Below are 14,496 nucleotides of genomic sequence, written 5' to 3' on the forward strand. Positions count from 1 at the left end.
CAATTGACAAAGATGCCTAGCATTAGGTTAGGCAGTAGGTTAGACTACAAGTTGTGTCTGCAGTGTAGGAACTACAAAATAGTATACGTCGGTATGTAATTGGTGTTGGACTGCATTAAATATTGACCTTTAGATGCTAAAGAATTTCCAGAAAAGGGAATGGATGTAATTCTTCAAATTAGTGAGTCTGACCTGGAATCTCAGGCAGAATAAATATGCTGTGTGTTAACCCAGAGCTGGTGATTACCTGCCAGTCCAACATCTTATGTTCAGAGGCCAACAATGGTGTTGCATACCTTTTTCTTGTTTAGCATATTATATTGGTTCTTAAACGTAAATGTGCAAATTTGGAGAATTCATTAAAACAAGAGTAGTCCATTTTTCTGATTCAAGAGGGTCTGCGGTGGGGGTCTAAGAATTTGCATGTCTAACAAGTTCCTGGGATATTGCTGGTCTGAGATTATTACTGTGATTAGTCAGTCCTTCACTCTCTCTACTGCCTTAAGAGGCAAGAATGAAGGAGTCCTTAGGACTACCACTAATTGCATTGTCATTGATTTGGCAACCAGGCTTATGGAAATAGACATTTCTAAAGGAAAACATCTTGTGTGCACCTTGCCACCTCCTTCAATTGTCTTTTCCTTTTTTCCTTGGCCTCTTGTTACACAGCCCCTTTCCATCCTCAATGTGCTTCTTGTGGGTTTGACTATTACCCTTAGTAGAGAAAATATTAATCTCAAAGATCAATATTTAATGTCTATTTAATGTGAAATTCCTCCTAGGATAATGTAAAATAAAAGCAATATATATGAATCCAAAAGGTCTAATCACAGATACTGAAATTTCAAAAAAAAAATGGAAATGATTCCTCCACCTACCTTTACACATTTGTTGTTGAGATGCTCAGTTGGGTCCCACTCTTTTGCGACCCCATGGACTGTACCCGGCCAGGTTCTTCTGTCCATGTGATGTCCACGTGTTCTTCCCTCCTCCCAGACAAGAACACTGGAATAGGTTGCAGTCTTCTTCTCCGGATCTTCCCCAACCAGCGATCGAACCTCCGTCTCTGTCATTGCAAGCGGATTCTTTACAACTGAGCTACCAGGGGAGCACACTTTTATACATATTCCACTATAAAAAACAAAACCCATTGTCTCTGGATATGTAAAGGGTGAAATTTCAGTTTATTATTTTTGAGGATACATAATTGTAACTGACGCGTTGGCTCCTCCTTGACATTTGCTGGTTGAAACTGCTCTGTACCACACGTGTACCGTGGAGTGTGCCCTGCCGTGTTTGGTGTTTTGCGCAAAAAAGTGCACTGATGAGCGTTGTCTGGGGACCTCTCCTCTCCACACCTTATTATACCCAACAGACTTGCAATGGCAAAGGTAGTGTATGTGAGTGTGAAAGAAAGGGAAAAGAAAGAAAAAAAGAATACAGGGAGACTCGGAGAAGACAACAAAACGCGTACAGTCACAGAAATCCGACTCACAACCACTGTTTCTTCTAAAATTCTTAGCCCTCCCCATATGTCTCCCCCGTTATCCATTTCGTTCTGAGTCTTCAGTTCAGCTGCTCAGTCGTGTCTCTTTGCGACCCCCATGAATCGCAGCACGCCAGGCCTCCCTGTCTATCACCAACTCCGGAGTTAACCCAAACTCTTGTCCATCGAGCCGGTGATGCCATCCAGCCATCTCATCCTCTGTCGTCTCCTTCTCCTCTTGCCCCCAATCCCTCCCAGCATCAGGGTCTCTTCCAATGAGTGAACTCTTCGCATGAGTCTTAGAATCTATTAAAAATTTTTTCATTTTATGTTTTTTAGCTTGAAATAGTCATATAGTCATTTATATAATGAAAAGAGAACGGAAACACTAACAGGACTCTCTCGGACCTCCAGGCAGGTACCCCTCCAACTGCCACCCCCGCGGGCCTCGGCCGTCGGGTTTCTGCGCCGCCGGCCACGGCGTCCGCTCTACCGGTCGGGAAGCGAGGAACTGGCTTTGCCTCATCTCCCCTTCTCTTTCCCTCCCTCTTCAAGAACCCCTCCTCGTCGCTCACAGGTTTTTACCGCGCTGAGCGGCCGCGTGCCGGGGACCCACTCCTCCCCTCCGCCGCCTAACCCGCCTCTCAGACAAAGCCCAGTCAGGCAGGCGCGCGCCACCGGCCACACCGACCGGCGAGGCGGCCGCGCCGCCACGCGCTTCCCCACTGGCTCGGGACTGCTAGCTTGGCCGCGCCTCCACGCGCTCCCCTCGGCTCGGGACAGCGAGCGCTGCCGCACACCGCGCGTCCCCGCCGCTTCCTTCCCTCCAGAGTCTTCCTTTCCCTCCTCCAGACCCAGCACGCCACACCCCCACCCCAACCCACCGCCTCCGCGCGGGGAGTGCGCCTGCGCAGAAGCTGCCCTCTCGCCCCTCCTTCCCCGCCCTTCCTTCCCTCCGCCCCTCCTCCCGCGCCCCGCCTTCCTTTCTCTCGTCGATGTCACTTAGCGCTCCAGGTTGGGAGCCTTTAGGTTGATTTCCCCGCTACCCCGCCCCCCTTCCTCTTTTTCTCCCCACCCCTCCCGCCTCAGCCCCGTGGAGGATGAGGCGGCCGCAGTGGCCCCAGCCCCTGCAGCGGCACCGGCGGTGGTTGCGGTGGGGGTGGCCGGAACTGGGGTGGTGAAGAAGCGGTGGCGGCGGCGGCGGCTGAGGGAGCAGCAGCCGCCTCAAGCCGCTTTCCCCCCCGCCTCGCTTCCCTTCCTCTTTAGTGCAGCCAGGAAGTTTTTCGCTTCTGTGCATGTGTGTGTGTGTGTGTGAGTGTGCGCGCGCGCGCGAGTGTGGGTGTGGAAGGTGAAGGTTTGGGCGGCGTTTGTGCAGGCGTTGGGGTTTTTTGCCCACTTCTCTTCCCGTAACCCGGGGAGCTCCCGAGCCTGGGCTGTGGCCCGGAGAGGGGGCGCGGCGGCAGCGGGCTCTCTGCTTTTGTTGTTGTTTCCTCCGCCCGGGGAGCTGAAGAGGGGACGCGCCTGGGTGGGGCGGCTCGGAGCCCGGGCCTGGTGGCCCCTGGGGGCTCCCGGGCGGGCAGGGTAGGGCCGCGTAAAGCGGGCTTCAACATGATGGCGGCCGAGGCCGGCGGTGAGGAGGGCGGCCCGGTCACCGCCGGGGCAGCGGGAGGCGGCGCGGCCGCGGCCTCGGGTGCCTACCCGGCGGTGTGTCGGGTGAAGATCCCCGCGGCCCTGCCCGTGGCCGCCGCCGCCCCCTTTCCTGGGCTGGCGGAGGCCGGCGTGGCCGCGACTCTGGGTGGCGGAGCCGCTCTGGGGTCAGGCTTCCTGGGACCTGGGTCTGTGGCGGGGGCCCCGGGGGGAGCCGGACTGTCAGCCGGAGGCGCTGCCGCCGGCGTGGCTGGTGTCGCCGCCGCCGCCGCCGCCGCCGGACCCGGCGGGGAGATGGCTGAAGCCAAAGGGACCACTTCGTTGCCCACTGAGACCTTCGGGGCCGGCGGCGGATTCCCTCCTCTGCCGCCGCCTCCTCCTCAGTTGCCCCCTTTGGGCGCTGGCCTGGGAACAGTGGACGAAGGTGACTCTCTGGATGGACCAGAATACGAGGAGGAAGAGGTGGCCATCCCGCTGACCGCTCCTCCGACTAACCAGTAAGTCAAGACCGGCGTTTTGGGGGAAGCTGACTCCTTGGAAAGAAATAGGAAAAACAGGTCTAGTTCTTTTCAGCTGTGACTCGTAGTGCTTTCAGCTGTGACTCGTGTTTTCAGCTGTGACTCGTTCAGAAAAAGTTCTGAAGCTCAAGGTTCCGTGCGTACGGATTTAATTTGATCACTCATCCTCCCTACAGGCACACTCCCTGGCGTCTTGGTATATTTATTGCTCCTCTGGGAAGATGTAAAGTTTTCAAGATGGGAAGCATGGGAAAATGTGTATCCAGGGAGAACCGGATATGGTTCTGTCCCTTGCAGATTGAGGTGGCGTCCTGGGATTCAGCTGAGTTTGCAGCTACCGAGGCAGTCGTAGTCTGTATTAACCTGGTTGCATTCCCTGTTGAAGCTAGACAATTAGTGAGAAGCTTTGAATATTTGAGTGAATATCGTGGTAGTATTGTTTGAAACGTGCCTTGGTCGGATTGCTTTGTTTTTGTTGCCCTGCAATTCCCGGCTTCTGGCTGTTGAAAGCACTGGGATGCAGAAAAGACTTTGGATTGCTTTTGAGAACGTGGGTCAGCGAGAAAGGAAAGTTCTGTTAATTACTGGTGTGGTTAAGGGCCTGTACTCCCACAGTATTTAACATGTGCAGTAGAATTCCCGTTTACTAATATGCTAGTATAATTCTTCTGTAAGTTGAAACTTTAAGTACAGTATTGAACTAGAATTAATATTGTGCTTCCCTTCACCTTTTGTTGGTGGCAAATACAGTATTCTATTTGAAAATTAATTTTGACAATCTTCTGCAGAATATACAGGACAAATGACTTACATATATATATAGTACTTTCTCCCTTGTTCTCTTCATAAGTGAACTTAGGTTTGGATCTTGAGAGGAACATGTTGATGGGCAGTAGGCAAAACTTGTTTTATAGATCCCTCATATCTGTCTTAATTGTCCTTTAGAATTTTGACAACCTTGGTGAGGTATCAGAGGAAGAAAGATTTGATTCCTGTGTTGACCATCACTCTAGACAGTTGAAGGTATTTTTTGTGTCTGTTTTTTTTTTCTTTTCTTTTTTTGGATAAGCTTCTTTAGAAAATTTAGAAAGGACTTAACAAATTAGGGCATTTTTGACTTAAGGCTACATACATCTTTTGATGGAAAAGTAAAGTTAATCTTATGTCAGCCATGGGACAGGGGAGTTTTATTCTTTTTATATTGTTCATCATGAGTTCAATTTTTTGTCTAATTTAATTTCTGCTTATCATTTCTTATCTACATATTGCAGACTTCTCTGAAGGTGTTCTGAAAGTATTAAAAATTCAAAATTTACAGCTCTGTTTACACATCTTCAAGCCTTTTTCAAAACTACTTAAGTATTAAGGGCCCTGTGGTTATGATAAAGTTCAGCTTTTCATAATGAAAGAATATAGTCTTATGTTAGTTCTTAACTAAATTGAATAAGGCATATTTAGTGTGTTGCAGTTCTAAATTTTTTTAAAAATAGAATTTGTTAGAGCAGTTTTAGGTTCACCGTAGAAGTGAACAGAAAACACAGTGTTCCAATTAAATTTTTAATAAATATAAATGAGAACCTAAGAAAAATTATTCTTGTGAGAAATCCATTGTAAGATTTTCATCATTTGTGTTTGGGAATAAAAATATTATTTGTGTAACTCTGTATATGAGAATTGTTCATGTTCTAAAAAGTATCCTCCATTTCACTATAGTTTTTAAAAGTTGCCAACGAGAAGTACAAATTTCCCTCTCTTCTTTATCTTAGATATCAACCCAGACTTACTGGAGGCAATACAGTGTAGGGGTTAAGGTGCAAAATCTGAAGTTAGACAAGATTTGGGTTGGAATCCTGACTCTGCTACTTACTAGCTGTATGATCTTGCAAAGGTCAGGTTCCCCATCTGTAAAATGGGGTAATAATGCTATCGCCCTCATATGATACTTTTTAAGGTTAATGAGAAATCCCTGAATGTATTCAGCACAGTAACTCATACGTAGTAAGTGTTCAGTAAATTGGCTCAGATAGTACATAATTTTATCATTAAATTGCTTGTCAATTCTATAGGAACTCCCATGCTAATAGCTATTTGAGAGAATGTTTTGAATTCCACGGGTCTGTCTACCATGATTAATTATATCAAAATTTTTATTTTAACTTTATAAAGGCTTTCAGCAGGTGAAGCAGGTTTAGAGATGGAATTCAAATGTTTTCTCTAAATTCCTAATTTTAAATAAACGGAAAAGCCTTAGAGACTTAGTTAAATAATGTCAAACCTTTCATTAAAGTATTGAAGAATTTTTTTTGGCTAAATTAATATATGATTACCAGTGACTGGTCACTTTAGTTATTGATTACATGGTATTAAGGAGGTTCGAGTTCGCAGTGGTTTGTTAGATAGACTAGGGCTCCCGAGTCACAGAGTTTCAACAGTGTGTCCAGGTTGTTCGGTGCTGTTGGTCACAAAAGAATCAAGTGACAATATGTAGATACACTAGTGCAAGTATAATAACACTATTATTTTGTATCTTGTTTCTCTGTGTGCATGGTGAATCATTAGCCTCATGTTTATCACTGAGCGTTTTCATTCATTTGGTTAAGGCCAGAAGTTTAAGTTTGTGTAATTGTAACTATTACATTTATTTAAATACTTTTTTTTGCAAAATTTAGGAAAAAATTTTTAAAAGAAAAATATTTTCTGCATACATTTTTTATGTAGAAAATGTCCTGTATCTAAAACAGCTAATATATATTTTTTTTTCCCAAGAGAGAAAAGTTAAAGGAGTTTTTCACTGATACTTCGTTTACTGTAATGGAGCTTTTTTCCGTGGTCCTCCTCTTCTCTTACTTTCTTCCTCAGAGGGGTGACAGTAAAGTAGTATAGTTCCTCTAGTCCACCTTCTGTTATGTATAGAGATTTTAAACTATGAGCCTGCAGTAGCAGGAGCGTCTTGGGCTGAATCCAGTTGAGAGATACACATTGCTTGCTCTTAGTGTATTTGGAGCATTGAGTGGATTAGTTGCCACTTTTAAAAACAGCAAAACTTCATGTTTAAGAAGTCTTGATTTCTAGCATCACTTGAGACTTGGCTTTACCTGGTTGCTGTTAGTGCTTGAGAATAGTTTTCTGTAGCTGAGTAGTGATTGCCCGACTTAAGTTCTGAGCTCCGCAGTTAACTGTGGCCTCCACCAGGCCTGCTTCGCCTTTGATATTATTTGTGTGGTGTCTGGCTAACTAGATCTTACCCTGGACCTAAGATGCAAGTTTTCTCAAGCCTGAAGGTGGAAGAAAAAAGAAATAAGGAATGTAAATAATACCTTTCGTTTCCTTAAAAATCATCATACTGTTTGTATAAAAATATAAATTATTCTTAAGTCAAATCATTGTTAAATGTTAGTACTAAGACATAGTGTTCATCAACTTCGTCATTGATTGCGTTATAACTCTGGGTGAGTCATAATTTCTTAATAAAAGCGGGAGTGAGAATTGCAGAGATTAGGTGTGGACATAGTGACCACAGAACCTGAACATGACCAGATATTTATCTGAGTAGGAGAGCAGTGTAGTAGGGGCTTAATTTAAGAGAGACAGCAATGAGTAAGATACTCCTTTTCTTCATGAGTCTCTCTTCCAAGAGAGTTTTCGATCTAGGAGAAAGTTAAATGGGCATCCCTCTTAGCTCAGTTGGTAAAGAATTTGCCTGCAATGCAGGAGACCCTGGTTGGATTCCTGGGTTGGGAAGAGCCACTGGAGAAGGGAAAGGCTACCCATTCCAGTGTTCTGGCCTGGAGAATTCCGTGGACTGTATATGCCATGGGGTCGCAAAGGGTCAGACACTATTGAGCAACTTTCACTTTCAGAAAATTAAGTAACTTCAATAGCTGAAGATAAATATCATGAGTGAAGTATGAGCACATGGTCATGGGGGTTAAAATAATATCTGTATAATTAGAATCAGTAAGGTTTTAGAGGAAAAATAGCAGGTGTGTTTTCAGTGCTGCTTAATTTATTCTGAACAAGAGGTAACTGATTCCTATAACCTTTGCCTAATGATTCTGTCAGGTAAAAAAGAATTACAAATTAATGAAGAAAATTTTTTAACCTTGAGTAAAGTGTGTGTCCTCAGTTCAGTCACTCAGTCATGTCCGCCTCTTTGCGACCAACCTCATGGACTGCAGTATATGAGACTTCCCTCTCCATCACCAACTCCCAGAGCTTGCTGAAACTCATGTCCGAGTTGGTGATGCCATCCAATCATCTCATCCTCTGTCGTCCTTTTCGCCTCCTACCTTCAATCTTTCCCAGCATCAGGGTCTTTTTCAGTGAGTCAGTTCTTCGAATCAGGTGGCCAGAGTGTTGGAGTTTCAGCTTCAGCATCAGTCCTTCCAATGAATATTCAGAACTGATTTCCTTTAGGATGGACTGGTTGGATCTCCTTGCAGTCCAAGGGACTTTCAAGAATCTTCTTCAACAACATGGATCAAAAGCATCAGTTTTTTGGCGCTCAGCTTTCTTTATGGTCCATATCTCACATCTGTACGTGACTACTGGGAAAACAATAGCCTTGGCTAGACAGACCTTTGTGGGCAAAGTTATGTTTCTGCTTTTTAATATGCTGTTTCGTTTTGTCATAGCTTTTCTTCCAAGGAGCAAACTTTTTTTTAAATTTGTTTATTTTAATTGGAGGCTAATTGCTTTACAATATTGTAGTGGTTTTTGCCATACATTGACATGAATCAGCCATGGGTGTACATGTGACCCCCATCCTGAACCCCCCTCCGACATCCGTCCCCATCCCATCACTCAGAGTTGTCCCAGTACACTGGCTTTGAGTGCCCTGTTTCATGCATTGAACTTGGATTGGTTATCTGTTTCCCATATGGTAATATACATGTTTCAATGCTATTCTCTCAAATCATTTCACCCTTGCCTTCTCCCGCAGAGTCCAAAAGTCTGTTCTTTACATCTGTGTCTCTTTTGCTGTCTCACATATAGGGTCATTGTTACCTTCTTTGTAAATTCCATATATATATGTATGTGTTAATATAGTGTATTGGTGTTTGTCTTTCTGACTTACTCCACTCTGTATAATAGGCTCCAGTTTCATCCATCTCATTAGAATTGATTCAAATGCATTCTTTTTGATAGCTGAGTAATATTCCATTGTGTATATGTACCACAGCTTTCTTATCCATTCATCTTTGATGGACATATAGGTTGCTTCCATGTCCTAGCTATGGTACACAGTGCTGCAGTGAACATTGGGGTACACATGTATCTTTCAGTTCTGGTTTCCTCAGTGTGTATGTCCAGCAGTGGGATTGCTGGGTCATAAGGCAGTTCTATTTCCAGTTTTTTAAGGAATCTCCACACTGTTCTCTGTAGTGGCTGTACTAGTTTGCATTCCCAACAGTGTAAGAGGGTTCCCTTTTCTCCACACCCTTTCCAGCATTTATTGTTTGTAGACTTTCTGATAGCAGCCATTCTGACTGGTGTGAGATGGTACCTCATTGTGGTTTTGATTTGCATTTCTTTGATAATGAGTGATGTTGAGAATCTTTTCATGTGTTTGTTAGCCATCTGTGTGTCGTCTTTGGAGAAATGTCTGTTTAGTTCTTTGGCCCATTTTTTGATAGGCTCATTTATTTTTCTAGTGTTGAGCTGCATGAGCTGCTCATATATTTTTGAGATTAATTCTTTGTCAGTTGCTTCATTTGCTATTGTTGTCTCCCATCCTGAAGGCTGTCTTTTCACCTTGCTTATAGTTTTCCTTTGTTGTGCAAAAGCTTTTAAGTTTAATTAGGTCCCAACTGTTTATTTTTGCTTTTTATTTCCATTACTCTAGGAGGTGGGTCATAGAGGATCCTGCTGTGATTTATGTCAGAGAGTGTTCTGCTTATGTTTTCCACTAGGAGTTTTATAGTTTCTGGTCTTACTTTAGATCTTTAATCCATTTTGAGTTTATTTTTGTGTACGGCATTAGAAAGTGTTCTAGTTTCATTCTTTTATAAGTGGTTGACCAGTTTTCCCAACACCAGTTTTTAAAGAGATTGTCTTTTCTCCATTGTATATTCTTGCCTCCTTTGTCAAAGATAAGGTGTCCATAGGTGCATGGATTTACCTCTGGGCTTTTAATTTTGTTCCATTGATCTATATTTCTGTCTTTGTGCCAGTACCATACTGTCTTGATGACTGTGGCTTTGTAGTATAATCTGAAGTCAGGCAGCCTGATTCCTCTAGTTCCATTCTTCTTTCTGAAGATTAGGAGCAAGCATCTTTTAATTTCATGGCTGCAGTCACTATCTGCAGTGATTTTGGAGCCCAAGAAAATAAATTCTGTTACAGTTTCCGTTGTTTCCCCATCTCTTTGCCATGAAGTGATGGGACCGGATGCCATAATCTTAATTGTTTGAATGTTGAGTTTTAAGCCAGTGTTTTCACTCTTTCACTTTCATCAAGAGGTTCTTTAGATCCTCTTCACTTTCTGCCATAAGGGTGGTGTCATCTGCATATCTGAGGTTATTGATATTTCTCCCGGCAATCTTGATTTCAGCTTGTGCTTCTTCCAGCCCAGCGTTTCTCATGATGTACTATGCATATAAGTTAAATAAGCAGGGTGACAATATACAGCCTTGACCTACTCCTTTCCCAATTTGGAACCAGTCCATTGTTCCATGTTCTGTTCTAACTGTTGCTTCTTGACCTGCATACAGATTTCTCAAGAGGCAGGTAAGGTGGTCTGGTATTCCCATCTCTTTAAGAACTTTTCCGTAGTTTGTTGTGATCCACACAGTCAAAGGCTTTGTCATAGTCAATAAAGCAGAAGTAGATGTTTTTCTGGAACTCTCCTACTTTTTTGATGATTGGCCTTAATATTGGGTAAAGTGATTCCTCTTACCTTTCAGTTTGGTTTTAGCTATTCTAAGACTTGTGTCTTCACATAAAAATTTTACAACAGGCTTGTTCATGTCTACAAAAACTTTGTTGAAAATTTCATAGAAATTGCATTAAACCTTTAGATCAGTTTTGGAAGAGTTGACATCTTTACTGTATTGACATGGTATGTCTCCATTTATGTAGTTCTTTTTTCTTTAATCAGCGTTCTGTAATTAATAGTATATCAGTCCTGTATTAATAGGCTTCTCAGGTGTAACTAGTGGTAAAGAACCCACCTGTCAGTGCAGGAGATGTAAGAGACCTGGGTTTGATCCCTGGTTCAGGAAGATCCCCTGGAGGAGGGCTTGACATCCCACTCCAGTACTCTTGCCTGGAGAGTCCCATGGACAGAGAAGCTTGGCAGGCTACAGTCCATTGGTTTGTACATAGTAGAACATGACTGAAGCAACTTAGTATGCATGCAATCCTATATTATACCTGTTTAATTTGTACTAAATTTTTTTGGTTTCTTTGAAGCAATTCTGTTAATATGACTGTGTTAAGTTTCTACATGTTTATTGCTAGCATATACAAATGTAGATTGATTTATGTATGTTGGTCTTGCACCTTTGACCTTGCTAAACTTATCTTTTAGTTCTAAGAGACTTTTTACAGATTCCATAGGATTTTCTACATCGAAAATCATGTCAACTGCAAATAGGGAGTTTTTTTTTTTTCTGATTTTTATGTTATTTCTTGTCATATACAGTGACTGGAAATTCTATACTGCTGAATGAGAGTGGTAAGAGCAGACATCCTTACTTTGTCCTTTGTCTTAGGTGGAAAGCATTTAAATGTTTTTTACCATCAAATATGATGTTAAATATAGTAGGCTTTTTTGAGAAGAGTGTATATATAGATACTCATAATTAAGTTGAGGTAGATCCATTCTGAAGGAGATCAGCGCTGGGATTTCTTTGGAAGGAATGATGCTAAAGCTGAAACTCCAGTACTTTGGCCACCTCATGAGAAGAGTTGACTCATTGGAAAAGACTCTGATGCTGGGAAGGATTGGGGGCAGGAGGAAAAGGGGATGACAGAGGATGAGATGGCTGGATGGCATCACTGACTCGATGGACTGAATCTGAGTCAACTCTGGGAGTTGGTGATGGACAGGGAAGCCTGGTGTGCTGCGATTCATGGGGTCGCAAAGAGTCGGACACGACTGAGAGACTGAACTGAACTGAGATTGCCTCTCTTCCTAGTTTACTCTGAGTTTTTAACCATGAGAGGGTGTTAGATATTTTCAAATTCTTTTTTGAGTCAATTTATGTGATCATATTATTTTTTTCTTTAGCATGTTGATGTGGTGGATTATACTGATTTTTTTTTTTAATATTGAACCAGCCTTGCATGCCTGGAATAAATCTCATTATAGTATGGTGTATGCTAAGCATTGCTGAACTCAGGTTGTTGGTATGTTGAGAATTTTTGTCTTAATGAGAGAAATTCTTCTCTAGTTTTTTTGTGATATCTTTGTCTTGCTTCATTATTTGAGTAATACTAGCCTCACAGAAGGAGAAGGCAATGGCACCCGACTCCAGTACTCTTGCCTGGAAAATCCCATGGACGGAGAAGCCTGGTGTAGGCTGCAGTCCATGGGGTCGCTAAGGGTCGGACATGACTGAGCTACTTCACTTTCACTTTTCACTTTCATGCATTGGAGAAGGAAATGGCAACCCACTCCAGTGTTCTTGCCTGGGGAATCCGGGGGATGGGGGAGCCTGGTGGGCTGCCGTCTATGGGGTTACACAGAGTCGGACATGACTGAAGCGACTTAGCAGCAGCAGCAGCCTCATAGAATGGGGTAAGGACATGTTCCCTCTTCTGCTCTTTGGAAGAGTTTTTGATGTATTGGTATTAATATTTGGTAGAATTTTCAGTGAAAACATTTCAGCCTGGGACTTATTATTTCTTTTGGAGATTTAAAATTATGAATTCACTTTAAAATGGTTATATAAGTTATGTTTATTTTATTTTGGCAATATGTGCTTTGGGTCTTTTTTTTTTTAAGTTTCTTGAGGAGGAATTTAAGATTACTGATTTGAGACTTTTCCTGTTTCCCAAAGTAAGCATTTAATGCTGTGGCTTTCCCTCTTAACCTTTTTGGCTTTGCATATTCTGTATCTTTTTATATGTTGTGTTTTGAGGCATTTTACCATCCCTGATAGTTCAGTTGGTAAAGAATCCGCCTGTGATGCTGGAGACCCCAGTTTAATTCCTGGTTTGGGGAGCTCCCCTGGAGAAAGGGAATGGCTACCCACTCCAGTATTCTGGAGAATTCCATGGACTGTATAGTTCATGGAGTCACAAAGAGTTGGACATGACTGAGCAACTTTCACTTTCAGTAGTAGCTAGGCCGTTTTTAATGGTAGCCACGCCTGAGGGTTCTAATTGAGCCATATTCTCGCCATCACTTCTATTTTCTGTTTTTTATTTTTCTTTTTGGATAATAGCTATTCTGATTGGTGTGAATGGTTTCTCATTGTGTTTTGATCTGCATTTTTCTACTGAATAGTGATATGGAGCATCTTTTCGTGCGCTTACTGTCCATTTGTATATTTTCTTTGGAGGAATATCCAAGTCCTTTGCCCATTTTTTAATCAGGTTTTTTCGGTTGCGTTTTGGGAATTCTTTATATATTCTGATTATCAGTCCCTTTTTGGATAACTGGTTTGCAAATATTTTCTTTTTTTCTGAGAGTTTGCTTTTTTACTTTGTTGATAATATCTTTTAATAAACAGGTTTTTAACTTTGATTTCCAGTTTTTTTTTTATGAACTCCAGTATTTTGTGCCTATATAGTTTTTATTTCACCCATTTATAAGGATTTTAAAACCTCTTGAGAAGAATGGTAGTCTGTTGAGTCTATTTACCCATATTTTTGCTTTTCCCATTGTCCTTTCTTCTTTCTTCATGTACCAAGAGTCTTGTTTTATCAATTGAAGAACTTTTTTAGCCACTCTTGAAGAATATGTCTGCAAATGACAGATTCTTTTAGTTTTTCATTTGCCTGCTATGTCTTTGTTTTCCCTTAATTCCTGAAAGATAATTTTGTCAGATACAAAATTCATGGTTGAGAGTTCTTTTTTCAGTGCTTGAAAATTTTTTTGTTACTTTCTTTGCCCTATGTTGTTTCAGATGAGAAAACGATCATTTGAGTTGGTGTGCCCTACATCCTTTCTATGTAGTTGCTTTCAAGAGTTTCCTTTGTTTTCAGATACGTGTGTCAAGCTGTAATATCTGTGGGTTTACCTGTCTGTGGTTTGCTCAGTTTAATACATAGATTTACACCTTTCTCCAGATTTGGAAGTTTTCAGCCATTGTTGAATATTCTTCTCTCTACTGTTTCTCTTCTCTTCATAGGACGCTAATGAATGGATGTAGGTCTTTTCATTATTGTCCCATCCATCTATGAGACGTTGTTTTCAATGATATTTCTTTTTTTTTTCTTTTTTTCTGTCGTTCAGATTGGGTAAATTCTGTTGATCTGTCCTGTAATTCCCACTGTTGAGTGCATCTAAAGAGTTTTTAGTTTTCTTTCTTATTGTAGTTTTCAATTCTGTAATTGCCATTTGGTTCAATTTTTAAAATCATTTCTATTTCTTGGCTTGAATTTTGTCTAAGAGAATTTGTAATTGATGGAGAATTTTCATGATAGCTGCTTTACAATCTTTGTCGGATAATTCTAACATCTAATTCATATCAGTATTGGCTCTGTTGATTGTCTGTTTTTCATTCAAGTAGTGATTTTTGTTGTTCTTACTGTGATGGGTGATTTTTTATTGTATTTTGGACATTGTGTTTTCCATGTAGTTTCTTAAAATCATTTTGTCCCCCTTTTTGTTGTTGTTGCTGTTGTTAGTCACTCAATTATGTGCAATCTTTGCAACCCATGGACAATAGTCTG

General features: G+C 41.9%; 1 protein-coding gene across 3 annotated transcripts in view; it reads left to right on the forward strand.

Annotated features, from left to right (window-relative positions):
- The first annotated feature begins 2,147 nt into the window (after positions 1 to 2,147).
- RASA1 (RAS p21 protein activator 1) overlaps positions 2,148 to 14,496 on the forward strand; it is a 109,548-nt gene continuing 97,199 nt past the window's right edge. For 2 of the 3 annotated variants that reach the window (XM_069590065.1, XM_069590064.1), the window contains exon 1: positions 2,458 to 3,630. In XM_069590065.1, the coding sequence (XP_069446166.1) occupies positions 3,095 to 3,630 (536 nt within the window). In that variant the 5' untranslated portion in view covers positions 2,458 to 3,094. Of the gene's footprint in view, positions 3,631 to 14,496 lie in introns of all 3 variants that reach the window. The other variant, XM_069590066.1, reaches the window with a different exon arrangement.

This window comes from Ovis canadensis, chromosome 5 (genome assembly GCF_042477335.2).
Source record: "Ovis canadensis isolate MfBH-ARS-UI-01 breed Bighorn chromosome 5, ARS-UI_OviCan_v2, whole genome shotgun sequence".
Taxonomy (NCBI): domain Eukaryota; kingdom Metazoa; phylum Chordata; class Mammalia; order Artiodactyla; family Bovidae; genus Ovis; species Ovis canadensis.